The 17,717-nt window shown below is 32.6% G+C and overlaps 1 protein-coding gene across 1 annotated transcript in view; it reads right to left on the reverse strand.

Moving 5' to 3' along the window:
• KIDINS220 (kinase D interacting substrate 220) overlaps window positions 1-17,717 on the reverse strand; it is a 164,330-nt gene that overhangs the window by 27,374 nt on the left and 119,239 nt on the right. Inside the window, 2 exon segments of the mRNA XM_078149758.1 lie at window positions 6,158-6,271; window positions 8,863-9,077. Coding sequence (XP_078005884.1) covers window positions 6,158-6,271; window positions 8,863-9,077 — 329 coding nt within the window.

Genomic DNA, 17,717 nt, shown 5'->3' on the forward strand with positions numbered 1-17,717 from the left:
AGATAATATTAAGATGAAGACATCAAACACAACCTGTAATGACTAATATAAATAGTAGCACTTCTATCATTCATTTTATTTAAAAAAAAACAACCCTGGAATCTAACTCTGTGACAATATATTATGGGACATCAATATTTGATATATAATATTGATATATTCTGGTTTCAGACATTTTATATGAAGTGAAATTCAGGTGTATCCAGTCTATGAAACTTCAGAATTGACCAATTATTAAATGTAAATACAAAATTATAGTTTGAAATTAATAAAGAATATTTTCCTAATTTGAGAAATTACAGTTGAGGGTTATTTACTTTTTTTATTTCTTTCTAACAACAAAAGTTCTATTATTTTACTAATGGTAATATATAAAATTATTTAACTCAAATAAACATTACATAACAGTGAGCATGTCCAGGAATATATTTTAAAGAAAATACTCCATTATTTTACAATAGGTTTACAGAGTATGAGGAACAAACTCAAACCATGGCATTTTAAGGAAAAAACCTTTATTGCATGCAGTAAGAAACTAAAAATGATTGTGGGAAGCATTGATATGCTATTTTTAATACGTTTCTATAGTAATGCAGATTTTTAAAATTCTAATTAAAGTCAAAGCATGCGACAATTACCTTATCAAACCTTACAGGTGTTAGATATTCTAGAACAATTTGTACTGCTATTAATATATCAAGTTAGTTGACAACACTAACTCATTAAAGCTTATTTATTATATCCTTGCAGTATGGTTCTACTAACATCATACTTTTGTTTCGAAGTAGCCAAGATTGAGCACTTTAAACTACACAAAATGGTTGTGAATGCAACTGATCCTGGAAACTTTAAGAGTATCTGAAACTAATATTATTTTGCTATAAGGAAATAATTCATTAAAAAACAAACTAGTGCTAATAATGTAGGAAAATGTGGCTTTGCTACTTCAAATCAAAATCATAGCCACAAATGAAATATTAATTGGCAGATGGAGAGTCTGAACGACAGGTTTTATATAACACTACATTTGTAAGGTTTGTTTTCACAGCAATCTTTTGAAAACCATCAACTTTCATAAAACTTAAATGGGGGGCAGCTAGGTGGCGCAGTGGAATAGAGTACCAGCCCGGGAGTCTGGAGGACCTGAGTTCAAATCCGACCTCAGACACTTGACACTTACTAGCTGTGTGATCCTGGACAAGTCACTTAACCCCACTGCCTAGCAAAACAAAAACAACAAACTTAAATGAAATTTATTTTATCATTTAAGTTTTTGATGGTTATAATACCTAAGCATTGAAACTAGTACATGTGTATACAAATATGTATGTATGTATGTATCAAGTATGGGATAAATTACTTTTTTTAAAGTTACCCTTCAAAAGACAATAAAGAATAACTTATCTGGTTTTGAGCTAAAAAAAAGGAGGGGATGGGGTTATACTTTGAACATTATTTTAATTATTTTCATTTTTCAAACTGATTCACAAACTAACAAGAACTGATGAATACTAGACAACATGAGCAGCTACAGTGAACAGGCTTTAGAACAGTTCTGAATGCACCTTATTCCTTACCCATGGCATCTTTATCTTTCTTGTCTTGGGCTCCTCCTAAGCAGAGATAGTTAAAAGTATGGTTTGGGTATAAGGACAAAAGTTCTTTTAAAAGCAGATTAGGATATTCTAAACCAGAACTGAACAAAGGAATATATAGGTAATTCCTCAACTTAAGCCATTTCATACTTAAGCCTTCTACTTGTATGAAATTAACTAATTAAGCATCCATTTATCTCTTTATTCTAGGTTAAACTAATATATAAACATAAAGGCATACATATTTTTCTTCCCTAGACAATCTTAATAATTCTTTGAAAAGTATTCTGAAGCTCCTTTTATCACTGTTTTAAAGACCTGGTAATCGTTTTTATGGTTTTGGTTGTTGCTGCTAGTTGTTAAGTTGAAAATAATGTTGATAGCTGTTAAAATGAAAGAGGCACTGGAAATAAATATAACAGATTGACTTTATAGCACATTATTTCCTGGTGCCCTTTATTTAGTCTGACAGTGAGCAGCTTTACTTTTAAATGATTTATCAATTAATCAAGAACTAGAAAAGTTCTTTACTTTTTAAAATTAAATACTGAAATACTATTACCATTATCAACAAAAAGCATTTGCTGAAAACCCACTTGAGAAATTTGAAAGTACAACTCAAAAACAATTTACTGAACGATTCTCAATGTCACCACTTACTACAAGAAAATTTAATGCAAGGAAAATAATGCACTGGGATTCAAACTACATTAGGAATCATTCTTTAAGAGACAAAGACCACCCAAATGACTAATGGTTAACCTCTGAACGTTGAAAGCATTATGAACTAAAGTAAAATGAGTGAGAGTTTTTAATCTACTATCTTTATCCACGACAAGTACTAAACTGCTATTCCTGAAATATAAAAGATTTAGAGGAAGACCTGTATCAGATAAGATGGATTCTTTGTGGAGGATCCTATGAGAGAATGGGCAATTATATTTGATAAGATGGCATGATTAGGTTGAAATCTGCACTGATGTACGGAATATTCACAAAAGTGCACTGAAGTATGTAGCATTTTCTGATACCTACATAGTACAATGGGTAGTCATTACCAGGCTACAGGGTAATAAATTTTTTGGTCATAACATCTCTTAAAGCCCATAAGTCATAGGAGGTTTGATACTTATCAGAATGAGTTACCACGCCCATGTAAAAGTACTGATGTACTAAAGAAGTATACTCCTTCATGGCAGAAGCCAAACCAATTTAAATTCTTATATCCTGAGAACTTGGCAAAGTATTTTGCATACAGCAAGTGGCTAAAAAATGTTTGTTGCTAACTGTCAACAATATACACATGCCTATTCTATAGAACTTGAGGCCTAATTTTATTATTTAAAATGAATATAGGGCTTTATTATTACTCTACTTTTAATTTTCTCACTATTTGTCTTATTTTTATTTAATCCTTGGTCAGGAACACATTTAATGCTTTTCCTATAAAAATATAATTTAAAATAATGTATTTTTGACATAATTTTCAAGAATGAAGTGTAATAATGAAATATTGGTATTTTTATAATACTTCTTTTAGTTAAAACATTTATATTTTAAAATGTTTATATGTTGCCTTGGTTAGAAGATCACAGAAAAACATCCTTATAGATTTCTTTTCAGTTCCACTACTGAGTTAACTCCCAACAAGTTGAACAATGTCTTTGCTTATTTTTACTAATTAATTCTCTAGTCTATAAAAACCAATCTCATATGCTATTGTAGTTGTTAATTTTGTTTTAAAGCAAAGAATTCATATACTAGGGACATGACAGCATTGTCTTTTAATATTATAAACAGCAAAATGGTATAGCAAATTTACTAAACATGCAGAAATATAAAATTATTTCTTATTTTTAGCATCTTTTAAACATTTCACTTAGTATATTCTCTCCTTCCTCAAAAAGGAACTTTGAAGACTATCCCTAAATGGAAGATCACAGAATACTCTAGTTATTAAAATATTTATACATTAGAGTAGAACGCTAACTAATTTAACATGTTCAAACTATTACGACTCTTAAGCTGGTCATAGTAAAGGCATATCTCACCTAACATCATTAATACTTGTGATGACATTTGATATTGGGTGACCCAACTTTCAAGGGAAAAATTAGTCTTATCTGAACAAAGTTAATGCACACATAAAGAATAATGTCATAGGTAAGCACACTGATATTAAAGGGAATTAAGACTAATATGAATTAAGCTGGGGTTATCACCAACTGACAAAATAATTGGCCTAATGACACTACAGATAAGCATCAAGGCATTACACTGAAATTTGGTTATGATGCATCGATAATACTATTAAATTAACACTGGCCAGGGTTAATATTCAAAATATGCTTGTGTCTCGTTTTCATATTTCACAAGATTTTTTAGCATAAAGAATAACATTTGTAATCATGTACATATGTAATAAAGACTCTTTAAGGAAAAACTATTATGGTATATAGTGTCAACTGATTTATGAATGAAAAACTCCCTAAACATTTCAATAGAATTATGGGCTACTGTGTTCATCATTTGTGGCTAATTGAAAAGACCTGAATATATCTACTGAGATGTTAATGATTCAGAAGAATTTACACTCTCATAGACGCACAAAAAATAATTTCATCTTTTTTCTACTACCATTAATACAAACTGGAATCTTAAAGTTGACTTAAAAGCACATCAAGTTCACAAGAATGTAGAAATTCAGGATACAATTCACTAAATTAGTTCAATCGACTGTCTCACATTTCAAAAGAGCTTTAGAACCAAGACTGATCATACCTACATGTGCAATAATGCACTATTAAATAAAATAAATAGCAGGAAGTACATGGAAGGAGTTCAAAAGAACTGAATTTTATTTAATATATATAGTGTTTATTTCAAAGCTCTTATGCTAAATTCATGTTTTACTAATAAGCACAAGAACACGAGAAAAACCTTACATTAAAATTTCTTGCAACTAAGAAGAATTCATATGTTAAGATGCTAGCGAAAAATGACTATTCTTGTATGATAAGATATCTTTGTAGTTCTAGCAGCAAATTTATTTTACTATATATAGTCTGTGGGTTACTATAGAAAAGAAAGAAATATGGCATTTATGATATGAGTACAAATTGCAGATATAGGTTTAAGTAGGAGTTACTGAATATGATTCCAATTTCAACACTGTTGCTCTTGAATGATTATTTCAGGTATTTAAAAGCAAAATTATTCTCTCCATTACAGCACTAACTACAACAACATTATGGTAGTGATAAAGACTAGAGTAAATGATAAATCACACTTTAGTTATAAAAGATTTAGTGCTAAAGAATTAGGAATGTACAAGAGTTCTTACAAATCAGTGATGAACTACTGATAAAAACTGCAACAATAAATACTAAATAATAAAAATAAATAATAACACTGGAAAAATACATTTTTGGTAATTCAAGAACAGGTAAGATAGGGGAAAGAAAGGGCTTACGGGGTAAATAAACACACTAGCTTTTAAATTTATTTTAAAAAAACTAAACTTATTAGTGTTTAGCTATGCTATGCTAGTTGCCCATCACAACACAAATGCAGCGTTAGTGAATTGCTAAAATTACAATTAATATAAGATCATTACTGTTGAAAAGCAATGAGATGCTAGAGTTCCACACCACATGACTACTCAGTTATTACCATTGAGGAGTCTGTGGGTGAAGAAAGCCCCTCAGCAGCATCCTCCTTGATAACTTCCTAACAACACAACAAAACAATACAATATGGGTAAATCAATTAAGGCTTCAACCAAAATATGACAATGAATGAAAATGATGTTCAAGAGTATCATAATATTAAGTAAACATTTTATAGATATAATTAAGTTTTAAAAAAAAAACCTTTCAGTAACTTTTTCTGGTAGTAACATTATTTTAGAATTAAAGGGGCAAGTTAATTAATTTTTTCTGAGTTCTAAATCTTTTCAGAAAAATTTAGTTAAGGGGGAAGTGTATTTTTCTCTTTGAACAGATACATAATGGTAGTTTTTTTTTCCCTTTTGAAATTATTTAAATTTGAATAAAACAGAGTTATCATAAAGGACTGGACATAAAGTATATTTAAATACAAAATGTATTTTGTTTCCATTTTGTTTTCTTCTAATATTTTTAAAAATAATTTTAACTAATTTGTTTAACAAAATGCTTTAGGATGGTCTTTCAAAACCTCTCATTTATATAACACAGTAAGTATTTTTAGCTATTTCATGTTCAAGTCCACTGAAAAACAAATGAGAATTCATAGATGGCAACTTTCATTAAAAAAAATACAGGAAAACTATTGTAAAACAGAAGATTATGACTGCAAACAAGTTAATATTCACTACTAACACTGAAAGTAATTTTCCTTCTATATAGTTACTAATTAAACATAAACAAAATACATTTTGCATTAGCAATAGCTTAGTAATTCTTAGAGATTGTTATTAAATAATTTATATTATTTGTACTGAAAGGAAATTACCAGACTTATTTTTTAAGGTCATCTATGTTTATCTAGATCAAAATTTTCATTACCCTTCACATACTTACTAGGCCACTGTTCTGATCTCTGGAAAAACTCGTTTTTATAGATGGACGTGAGATGAGATGTTGGAAACTGCCAGGGTAATACCTTGGCGGATTAACATATGGGACAAAGAATGGCTATGGAAAGAAACATGTAACAAAAAAGGGGGATAAACAATTACAGAAATCAAATTATATTATGATCAAAAGAAACTTAATCAATCCAACAAAACACAATTCCTCTTTTTAAAGCCTAATGTGTAAACTAAAAAGAATCCCAAAAAACCTTTATTTATTTTGCACAGATAATATTATATTAAAAACAAATTCAAGAGAGTGGAATTATTTACATTTTTGCTCTATTCTATCAACACAAAAGATATTATATTTTTTTTAAAAACTGAAGTTTGGCTCCTTTTTGCTTCCAGTAAACAAAATACACAGTACAACCAATTCACAATTAAGTAGTCATTCTATATAAAGAATACTACCAGAAGGATCTAACTTAGATATCATCCAAGGTAGTTTAGCTATTCTAATATGCTAAAAAGAACCTCAGCTATATTATACCCCCTGGCAGTGACCTGAAGGGCAGAATTACATTAAGACTTAGTAGTAATTTTTAATAAGCAAGTATGTTATTGAAAAAGTGTAACACACTGCTCAACTCAAACTTTATGACAATATTATAATTGGATAAACTGAAATTTTGTTTAAAAATTTCACCCTAGCTATGGTAGATCTAAATTAAAGTTCATAAGTCTTAATTCTATTAAGTTTCTGAAACCTGTCTGGTTTTTTTTAGTCCCAAGAGTATTATTCTGCTTTCACTATCAAGGACAAAAAAGGCTATTCCTCAGAAAAATGGGTCAAAAACACTATAATCTTGAGAAAATAGCAATCAATGTTAGTGACTACTCAGCCTAGTTATCTATATTACTTTTCTCTCACTATCTCACTTTTAAAAGATGTTTTCTGAATCTCAAACTCTGAATTAGTATCTAACTATCAATTGACACAATCAGTGCTAAAGTATGAATTTTGACCGGTAAGTGATTTAACATAAAATTTACAAGAATAACATTTCCACTAGACTAAAATAGTGTAGAAACATGACCTTTGCTTGCCAAACTGCTGCTTCTACAGAGAAATTTTATGATGAAAGTTGTTGCATTAAAATTTCACTTAGGAAATTTATTTCTGTTCTAGTAAGAAAGGTAGAATAATCAAGGCAACTGACATAAGATGTCTGTGGCCAATGACCTTACTAATTACATATTGAATTTTATTTGAGTTTCCCTTTCTAAATTAGTATTTTTTAAATCCTCATAAACTGTGCATTCTTTACATCAACAGTCCTTGCACAGCATCCTAAATGTAATGTATTCTGGCAGGTTGATTTTTCCTATCAACAATGGCCCTAGGTAGTAGTTGTAGAACCCAAACTCAGCGTGGAGGTTGCTGAAGATAAGTTGCTGCCATGGAACCACAAAGCACAAATCTAGGATTTACCAAATTTGCCTCGATGCAAGAACTATTGTTTAGGATGACTAATCAACAAAAGATGGTTCTGTCCTCTTCAATTTGGTTGTGTAAGATCAATCCTGTTTGAATTTATTTAAGCTGGTTTCCATTTCCCCAGTCACAAATTCCCTAGTGCATCCAAAGTCATGGTTCATGAGTGTGAACTTCTAGAAAGTAAAAGTAGTTTTACACATTTATTATGAATTCGCAGCTCTACGTTACTGAGAATCATAACATATAGATTATACTGTTTATATTCAAGTACAATTCCTATAAATTTACATTTGTAAGAAAAAATGCATGCTTCTCAAATTTTACTTTGCATTCATAAATATGTAAAATGTCATATTTAACTATAAAAATCAACACTAAAAACTGAGTTTTGAATTTCAGTAGTTTTCTATTTTTACTAACTTTATTTTTTGAGGTACAAAAAATACCAAAAACAAAAAATTGACCAAAGTTTCGAAAGATCCAAATAAACAGGAAGGTGAAGAGAATGAGCATTTATAGATTACCTAAGAGTGTACCAGGCATTACGCTAAGCTTTTTCTTTTTCTTTTTTTTTTTTTTTGGCAAATATTAACTCAACTCATCCTCACAACAACTCTGGTACATAGGTACTGTTAGTATCCCCATTTTACAGATGAGGAAACTGAAATAAACAAAGGCCAAGTGACTTGCTCAGGGTTACACAACTGATAAGCGTCTGAAGCCACATTTGAATTCAGGTCTTCCTGATTCCAGGCCCAACTCCTATCCATAGCTATGCTGCCACCTAGCTACCTCAACTGTCAATTTTAAACATTAAACAAGACAAGTGAAACATGCATAAACAAAAACTGAGGATGATCTTCAAGTTAAATCATGTTTCTATTTATATCAGTGTGTATATGTTATAGAAAATATATGCACATTAGAACAAATTCTGATTGCCTGATTATACATACTATATCAAAATTATTTCCCTATGAAAGTAAAAAGTACATCTTATATTTGGATTATACTTAGAACTCATTCTAATTTAATTTCTCTCTTCTTTCTTGAATATTTACCTCAATAGTCAAGTATTTTAAATACAATCTTTATAGTTTCCTTTGTATTTTAAGAACAAAATACAAGTTCAAGAAAACCACAAACTACTTAATTATGGCATCACATTAAAAGCAAATTCTTGAAATGACAAGACAGTAGCATTGACTTACCCTGTTATAGAAGGGATGCTGAGGTCCTGTCAGGCCACTGTAAGAGCTGCTAGGAGGTTGTGGTGATATCATATTACCAGGAAACGGTCCATTAAAAGAAGTTGAAGAACTCAGAGTTGCAGGCAGACTAAATGGAGACGGGGCTCGAGGATTCACATCTAGCTGCATAGTGGAATACTGAAGTCCCCCAATCTGTTCTCTTGCAGCACGAACATCTAAAATATTGAATTATTCACAGACAGTGGAAAGAAAGAAAAGTATAATTTAAATCTCTATTTTTTTTATAGCCCATATCACATTCAAGTAGGATAAATGATTTTGACTTGCTCAAATCAAAGAAATCTGGAATTAAAGAACTGCTGATTTACACAAATTATTAATACAATTAAAGCTAGCTGACAGACTTCTAGAAACAAGGTGCTTAAGAAAGGGCAGTACTAATTCAGATGATTAAAACTCAGCTGATCAATGAGAAAATTAGAGGATCAATTTCAAAATAGCCTTTCATTTCTTTGTTGAAAAAAAAATTTTAAAAACACAAAATCACTAGCTCTAGTTAGCAAAATAAGATATTGTTGCTAGTCTCAGTTTTTTAAAGGTAACAGGCCATTTCCAAATGGCAACAAAATTTAAAATATTACCATAATTTCAATTTTATTAAACAAACTGAAGATGATATGCTATGTCAAAACTCCTACAGTACTTTAGCACTATTACCAGGGGGAAATAATCAACTGTGGGCTCTTAAATTCTATTTTGTTCACAGTTCTCATTCTCCAAGGGAATCTGAAAATGTCCAATGTCTAACGCTAGTTTAACTTCAATTATACGCATTGCTGTGTGAATTTAGTATGTTAAAAGGAAAAGCTTATTAGAGTTAATAGTCAGTTGTCACTCACATAACATCTGACAGAAAAACTTTTTCCACCTAAAACCTAACATAAGGTGCAGAGATGGATGCAGGCTATCAGTAAAGTCCCCCAATATTTGATAACTTTTCTTATCCCCATGAAACACTATTAAAAAAATTTGTTGTTGTTGTTCAGTCATTTGTATTCAACTTTTTACAACCTCATTTGGTGTTTTCTTGACAGATTTACTAAAATAGCTATTTTCTTCTCCAGCTCATTTTACAGATAAAAAACAGACAAACAGCGTTAAGTGACTTGCCCAGGATCATATAACTCACTTAGCTAGTGAGTGTCTGAGGCCAAATCTGAACTAATAAAGATGAATCTTCCTAATTCCAAGCCTAGTGTTCTATTCACTGGACCACCTAGCTACCACATTAAAAATAATTTTAAAAAATACAGTGGCACAAAAACAAAGGCAGAAACATAACGTTTGAGTCTCTAGCAGCAAAGGTGCTAGTATTAAAGTACAATACACTTTACGTTAAGTCACTTTGATTTCCAAATCTGTCTTGATATTCTACCAGTAGCTAAGTATGGAAGCAGCTTTTAGAAACCCAAAGTTACAGAGAATTCACACAAAATGGGTTCACTCTTACTTTATGACATATTAGCATCATCTCTACTAATGTATCGCACTTTGAGATATTAAAAAAATAAGATGCATAAGCTAGCTGTTGCATTGGAACTTATATTTCAGTTTAGGAGTGACATGTACATGTAAAAATAACTACAGTACAATAACGTTAATATCAAATGAGAAATAGAGAATAATGGTATAGGAAATCAAAGTGTCTTTCCTTGAGCAGGTCAACCAACCTACTACTTTCTCAACTAGCTATTCTGGTTTAAAAAAAAAAAGATAATATTATTAACTTGTCAGAGATAAGAACACTGGAAAGGTTTCCCTCACCACAATTCTCTAAGCTTTCCAAAGCAGAATAACCCACCTACTTAGGATAAACAGAGAACACATTGTCTTGTCATTAATGTTCTGTTTCATCTCTTTAACAGGCAGTGCTGTTTAAGGTCTCTGGCTTTACACCATGTTCTTCTGTTTTCATATATTACTCTAGCCTTGATGATAATTAATAGAGTATAAGAACTTCCTAATATGAACTTTTCACCATTTTGATGTCATGATTTTCATGGCTGTATCCATCAATTAGCTCTCATGACAGACAATTTTTATTCCACAGTTAGAGAATAAATTCTGAACGTCAATGGAAGCTATTAGTTTCAAAGAATGACAGAGAAAAATATAAAGTAAATAATGCTTCCCTGTCAAGATCTTTATAGTTCCTGGTTCCTGAATTTATTATCCAGTATATTAGCTATCCCTTCTTACTTTGGGTCACCTGAACATAACTGGAGCTTACTTGATGCTTCTTGACTAACAGACCTAGAAGTCTGGTTTGCTTACAGTAACAAAGGGAAAATGTGAATTTAGTCTGGTGAAACAGACTTTGTCTCCTCTCTCCACCAAAATATATACTCTACTAGAACTCTTAGGGACAAGAGTTATCTGCTGTTCCCCAGAAAACATTCTTGTTGGAGTAGCAGGAGAGAATGAAAATAAACATTACATGATAAATCACTTGAAACCTTTAATTATTATAAAACATTTAAAATGTCACATTTCTGCCAAACATAGTAAAGAGGGCCCAATTTGAACTTCCTAATGCCTAGGGAACTTCAGGAAATCTAAAAGACCACTTTCCAAGGGACATGTAATGTTCTTCCTATTTACTTATCCCTGATAATGCTCTATAAACTTTAAGGTTCTAGATACAAAGAAGTTTTTCCTATTTGTTTGTTTGTTTGTTTTAGGCAATCAGGGTTAAGTGACTTGCCCAAGGTCACACAGCTAATAGGTGTCAAGTATTTGGTTTGAGACTGGATTTGAACTCATGTCCTCCTGACTTCAGAGCCAGTGCTCTATCCACTGCGCCACCTAACTGCCCCTAGAAGTTTTTCCTATTAATCTTACAGATACCCAGTAACGAAATTTATTTCCTGACCCGAAAGACAAAAATAAAATTTCTCAACTTAAGAATTTAGAATTTAAATTAAAATCTTTCCAGTTAACTATTAAAATGCATCTTGATAATATTTTGTATTTTATATTCTTTAAAGCCTTTCAAATTCCCTTTATATTGATGACTCCTTTCAACCTTTACCAAATCTTCCTTTCCCTTAAATCGCTAAAGATTTTCTCACCACTTTCTTGTTTCTGTTGAAATTTGACTAAAAGAACTACTTGGAGAGTGAGGCCTGAGGGAAGAGAAAACAAGTCAGCAAGAAAACTACCTGGTTCAGTTAGTTCAGGAAGCCTCCACAGGACCAAGAAGAAATACTGTCTCCATTTTAAAAATGGATAAAGGATGATACCTGAAAACTATACATCAACAAATCTGACTGCAATTCCTGGTAAAAATTGCAGCCTGGAGTCAGGAAGGCCTGAGTTCAAATCTAGCCTCAGACATTTACTAGTTGTGTGATTCTAGTCATGTAATTTAACCTCTTTTTGCTTTGCTCATCTGTAAAATGAGGATAATAATATCATTTACTTCACAGGACTGTTGTGAGGATCAAATGAGATAGTAATTGTAAAGTGTTCATCACAGTGCCTGGTACATAGTAAGCATTATATATTAGTGATTGTTATTATTATCATTATTATTGCTGTTGCTGTTAAAATTGTGGAATGCATTATTAAAGCTATGGTTAGCAAACATATAAAAATGGAAATGATGATGGCAAACAGCTAGCACGGCTGCATAAAAATAGGCCATGAGAGGCTAACTTTATTTACATTTTGATATAAAACAGGTAAGGAATGTTGTATATAGGAAAATTCCTCAACCAATGCAGATCAACAACTATTCTGTAATTGTAGTATTAATTCTACCCGTCACATTTGAGTTCAGTGACTTGTCCACCATCACGTAGCCAGTCTGTTATCAGAAGTGGAATCTGAATACAAGTTGCCTTTCTATTCATTAAACCAAAATATTTCATACATTTCATATGGGTAAATGTCTTCAATTTGGGTTCAAACTTTTTTTTTTAAACAACGTAGGGCAAGCAAAGTAAGACAAGCAGCTTTTATGACAAAGAGCTGGAGATATTTGTGGATGTCTAATGGTAAAAGACGCATAAAAATTCACTGAATAAAAAAACTCCTTAAAAAGTAGAATAGGCCAAATGGAAAAGGAGGTGCAAAAATTCACCAAAGAAAAGGACTTCTTAAAAAATAAAACTGACAAAATGGAAAAAGAGATACAAAAGCTCACTGCAGGAAATAATTCCTTAAAAATTAGAATAGGGCAAGAGGAAGCCAATGACTCCATGAGACATCAAGAAACAATAAAGGAAAAGTGAAAAAATAGAAGAAAATGTGACATATCTCACTGGAAAAACAGCTGACTTGGAAAACAGATTAAAGAGAGATAATTTAAGAATTATAAGACTACCTGAAAACCACGATCAGCAACCCAAAAAATAAAGCAGCCTAGACATCATCTTTCAAGAAAATATGAAGAAAACTGCCAAAGAATTCACTGATCACCTCCTGAAAGAAATCCCCAAATGAAAACTCCGAAGAACATTATATCAAAATTCTCCCAGGTCAAGAAGAAAATATTCCAAGCAGCCAGAAAGTATCCATTCAAACACCATGGAACTACTGTAAGGATCACACAAGATTTAGCAGCTTCTACATTAAAGGATCAGAGGGCTTGGGATATGATATTCCAGAAAGGAAAGGAGCTAGGATTACAATAACCTACCCACCAAAACTGATTATAATCCTTCAGGGGGAAAAAATAGACATTTGAGGAAAAAGAGGACTTTAAAGCATTCCTGATGAAAAGACTAGAGCTGAATACAGTTATCCCTTCCACACAGTAACTCTTCCCATCGCAGTTTCAATATACTACAGGTTGGCATGAGAAATTAAATGGGAATTTTGGGGGAAGTATTGCAGAAGCTACAAATGACACATGAAAGTTTAGAAGCTCAGAAATGCATAAACTATGTGTATAGTATTGTCTATTATCAATATATTTTATCTTTTAATACCATAATAATTCAGATTCCTTCTCTGATATGAAGAGAGGGCCAAAAAATTTTAAACAGATTTTCCAGACTGCGGGGCCCTACGTCCCTAATCCCTGCAATGTGGATGGGATCACTGTAGAAAATTTGACAAGCAAACACAAAACTCAAAAGAAGCATGAAAAAGGTAAACGTGAAAGAATGATCATAAAGGACTCAATAAAGTTAAACCATTTACATTCTTACATGGGAAGATGAATCATATAACTCCTAAGAACTTTAGTATTATTATTATTATTAGGACAGTCAGAAGGAGTCTACATAGACAGAGGGCAAAAGTGTGAATTGATTTTGTTGATGATCTACAAAAAAAAAATGAAGGGGTGAGAAAGAGGGATGCACTAGAAGGAGGAAGGGAGAGGTAGAATGGTAGAATGGGACAATTTTTCTCACATAAAAGCACAAGGAAGAATTTTTATGGTAAAGGGGGAAAAGAGGGGTGGGTGTGTAATGCTCATCATAATTGGTTCAAAGAAGGAAGAATATACACACACTCAGTTGGTTACAGAAATCTATCTTACCCAACTGGAAAATAGGAGGAAAGGGGATAAGATATATTGGGGGTAGGAGAAATGGGAGAGGGAAGCAAGAGAATGATAAAAAGGAAGGCAGATAAAAAAGAAGCAAAAAGATTTTTCAGGAGAAACAGGATAAAAAAAGAGAGAGAAGGATAAATAGAAGAAAATAGGATGGAGGAAAATACACGGTAATCATAACTGTGACTGTGAATGGGATAAGCTCACCCATAGAATGGAAGCTGATAGCAAAATGGATTAGAAACCAGAATCTAACAATATGTTATTTATAAGAGACACATTTGAAACAGAAAGACAAATTCAGAGTTAAAATAAAGAGCTGGAGCAGAATCTATCACATATCAACTGAAGTAAAAAAAAGGCAGGAGTAGCAATCATGATATCAGAAAAGCAAAAGGAAAAAGAAATCTAATTAAAAGAAATAATCAGGGAAACTATTTTGCTAAAAGGTACCATAGACAATGAAGTAATATCAAAATATTTAAAGAAAGTTTCTCTAATAAAGGCCTCATTTCCCAAATATATAGAGAATTGAGTTAAATTTATAAAAATAAGAGCCATTCGCCATTTGATAAATGGTCAAAGGATATGAACAGGCAGTTTTCAGAAGAAGAAATCAAAGTTATTTATAGTCATACAAAAAATGCTCTAAGTCACTACTGATTAGAGAAAGGCAAATTAAAACATCTATCAGGTACCTCCTTACATTTATTAGAAATGACAAATGTTGGAGGGGATGAGGGAAAACAGGCACACTAATAAACTGCTGGCAAAGGTATAAACTGGTCTAACCAGCCTAGAGAGCAATTTGGAACTATGCCCAAAGAGCTATAAAACTATGCATACCCTTTGACCTAATAATAGCCCTATTGTCTCTCAAAGAGATCAAAGGAAAAGGACTTGCATGGACAAAAATATTTATTGCAGCTCTTTTTGTGGTGGCAAAGATTTGGAAATTAAGGGGATGCGCATTAATTGGAGGATGGCTGAACATGTGGCATACGATTGTGATAGTGTACTATTGTGCTATAAGAAATGACAAAGGGATTAGTTTTGATGTGGTGCTTGGGTGATTACGCTTGGGTGCTTATGTTTGGGTGCTTTTACTTGGACCCCAATTTCTCCCCAGCCTCAGAAACACTGTCCCTGACAGTTTCTCCCCAGCCCAAGGACACTATGCCTAGCAGTTACTCATGCATGGGCCCCAGCACAACCCTTACCTCTCCCTGGTGCAGCTACACAAAGCTGGGTGAGAGAGTGCTGGGCTGCTCAGGCCCTAGCCCTCAGATCATGTCTCCGGAAGCCTCCCAACTCCTTAGTAAGTTACTGTCTTGCAAGAAAGCTTTCCCTTGTTGCAGAACATTCTCTCATCAAGACAGAGGGAGAGGGGTGCCTTGCCCAGCCCAAGGAGTTTTGTCCTTGGCCAGCCCAAGGACTTTTTCTCCTGCCAGACTCCAAAGATCCATACCTCTGTCATCTCCCTCCCTGTCTGGTATACTCCCTGTACTTTCCCCATCCATAGCCCCCAAAGACATCTGCACCTTTGGATTACCTCATCAGTGTCCCTGGCATTTCTTTCCCATGCTCTTTTCCATATAAACCCTAGCTGCATTCTCAGTCTCTCACAGGATCCTTTAAGAATCCTTGCCCCCTGAAAAGCATAACAATAAACTTTGCCACCTTGGCTTAAAGAATGCTTGAGTCTGTGAATTCATTCCAGACAACCCATTGTGTACTTCAGTCTTTGAGGGGTCACAACCTCTCAACCTCTTACACCGCAACAGTTTCAGAAAAATATATAGCAAGACTTACACGAACTAATGCAAAATAAAGTGAGAGGAACCGGGACACCACTGTGCACAGTTAACAGCAATGTTGTTGATCAACTGTGAAAAACTTAGCTACACTGCAGTGATCCGAGAAATTCTAAAGGACTCATGATGAAAAAAATACTATCCACCTTCAAAGAAAGTACTAAGGAACTCAGTGAAAACTGAAGTATAATTTTCTCACTTTCTTAAATAATAAATTCATCAAAGTACATTAGAAAGAAGAATAAGAATCAGATTAGATTAAGTTGCTATTGTTAATAGTTAGGGATTAATGTTAAAGATAACCAAATTCTATTTGTTTTAAAAGTGTAAGTCTACTTGCTCTTTAAGAAATCTAATGTTTAATACTATTATTTTCAAAGGATAATTGATTTATATGTGAAATGAATCTCAGAGACCATCAAGTAGAACCTCCTCAATGTTTTATTAGGAGCCTGAGGCTAAAGAGGCTAAGTGACTAGTCCAGGATAACACAGCTAGTAAGTGTCTGAGGTGGGATTTGAATACAAGTCTTCCTGCCTTTAAGCCCAGCATTATTTAAGTGAAGTTATCTTAATAGCTTCCTCTCTTTCATTTAAAAATTCACAATTCCCTTGAAAAACAGATAGAGAGATGGATACACAGAAAGAAAACTTACAGGAAAAAATAATTTGGTAATAATAGCTAAGATTTATAATAATACTTCAAGATTTGCAAACTGCTTTATATATTGTTTCATTTGATGCTTACAACAATCCTATGAAGAATCTATTAAAAAGACAACTAAGTGACCTAGAGGATACAAAACTAAATCTGGAGTCTGGAAGAGCTGAATTGAAATCCAGCTTTAGAGATGCCCTCGCCATGTAATTTTGGGTAAGTCACTTAACCTCTTTCTTCTTCATCATCCTCATTCAAAGGCAAAATGAGGATAATAATAGCACCATTTGTAAAACACCTTGCAAATCTTAAAGTTCTATAGCTAATTCTTATTTTAGCTATTATAACTCCTTAATTCTCCCATAAGATAAGGTATTAATTACCTACAATATATCTTAGAATTTATCCTTACAATATATCCTTAAAAGGCAGATCGAAAACAGATACAGCATTGTCAGAGTCATCTATAAAATGCATAAACTTATTATTGGAAAGAACCTTAGAAAACTAGTACAACCTCTTGATTCTAGATAGGAACTCAAGTCAGTGAAATGAATTGACATACCAAAGATCAGAGAGATAGTTATTAGCAGAGCCAGGACTAGAATTCATCATGCTGACTCTCAGACCAAAAAGAAAGAGTGTTACATGGAACTGCTGGTAAGTCAGTGTAGCTAGATCACAAAATGCATAGAAAGCAGTAAATTATGCTGCCATCCATTGTCCCAGGAGAAATTTAATAAATTGAGTAAGAAATAGTGAAGCTTTGAGAGCCTCAAGTATCATGAAAACTTTACATACTTAAAAAAAAATCTAAT

This window comes from Phascolarctos cinereus, unplaced genomic scaffold, assembly GCF_003287225.1.
Source record: "Phascolarctos cinereus isolate Bilbo 61053 unplaced genomic scaffold, phaCin_HiC Scaffold_2;HRSCAF=192, whole genome shotgun sequence".
In the NCBI taxonomy this organism is placed as follows: domain Eukaryota; kingdom Metazoa; phylum Chordata; class Mammalia; order Diprotodontia; family Phascolarctidae; genus Phascolarctos; species Phascolarctos cinereus.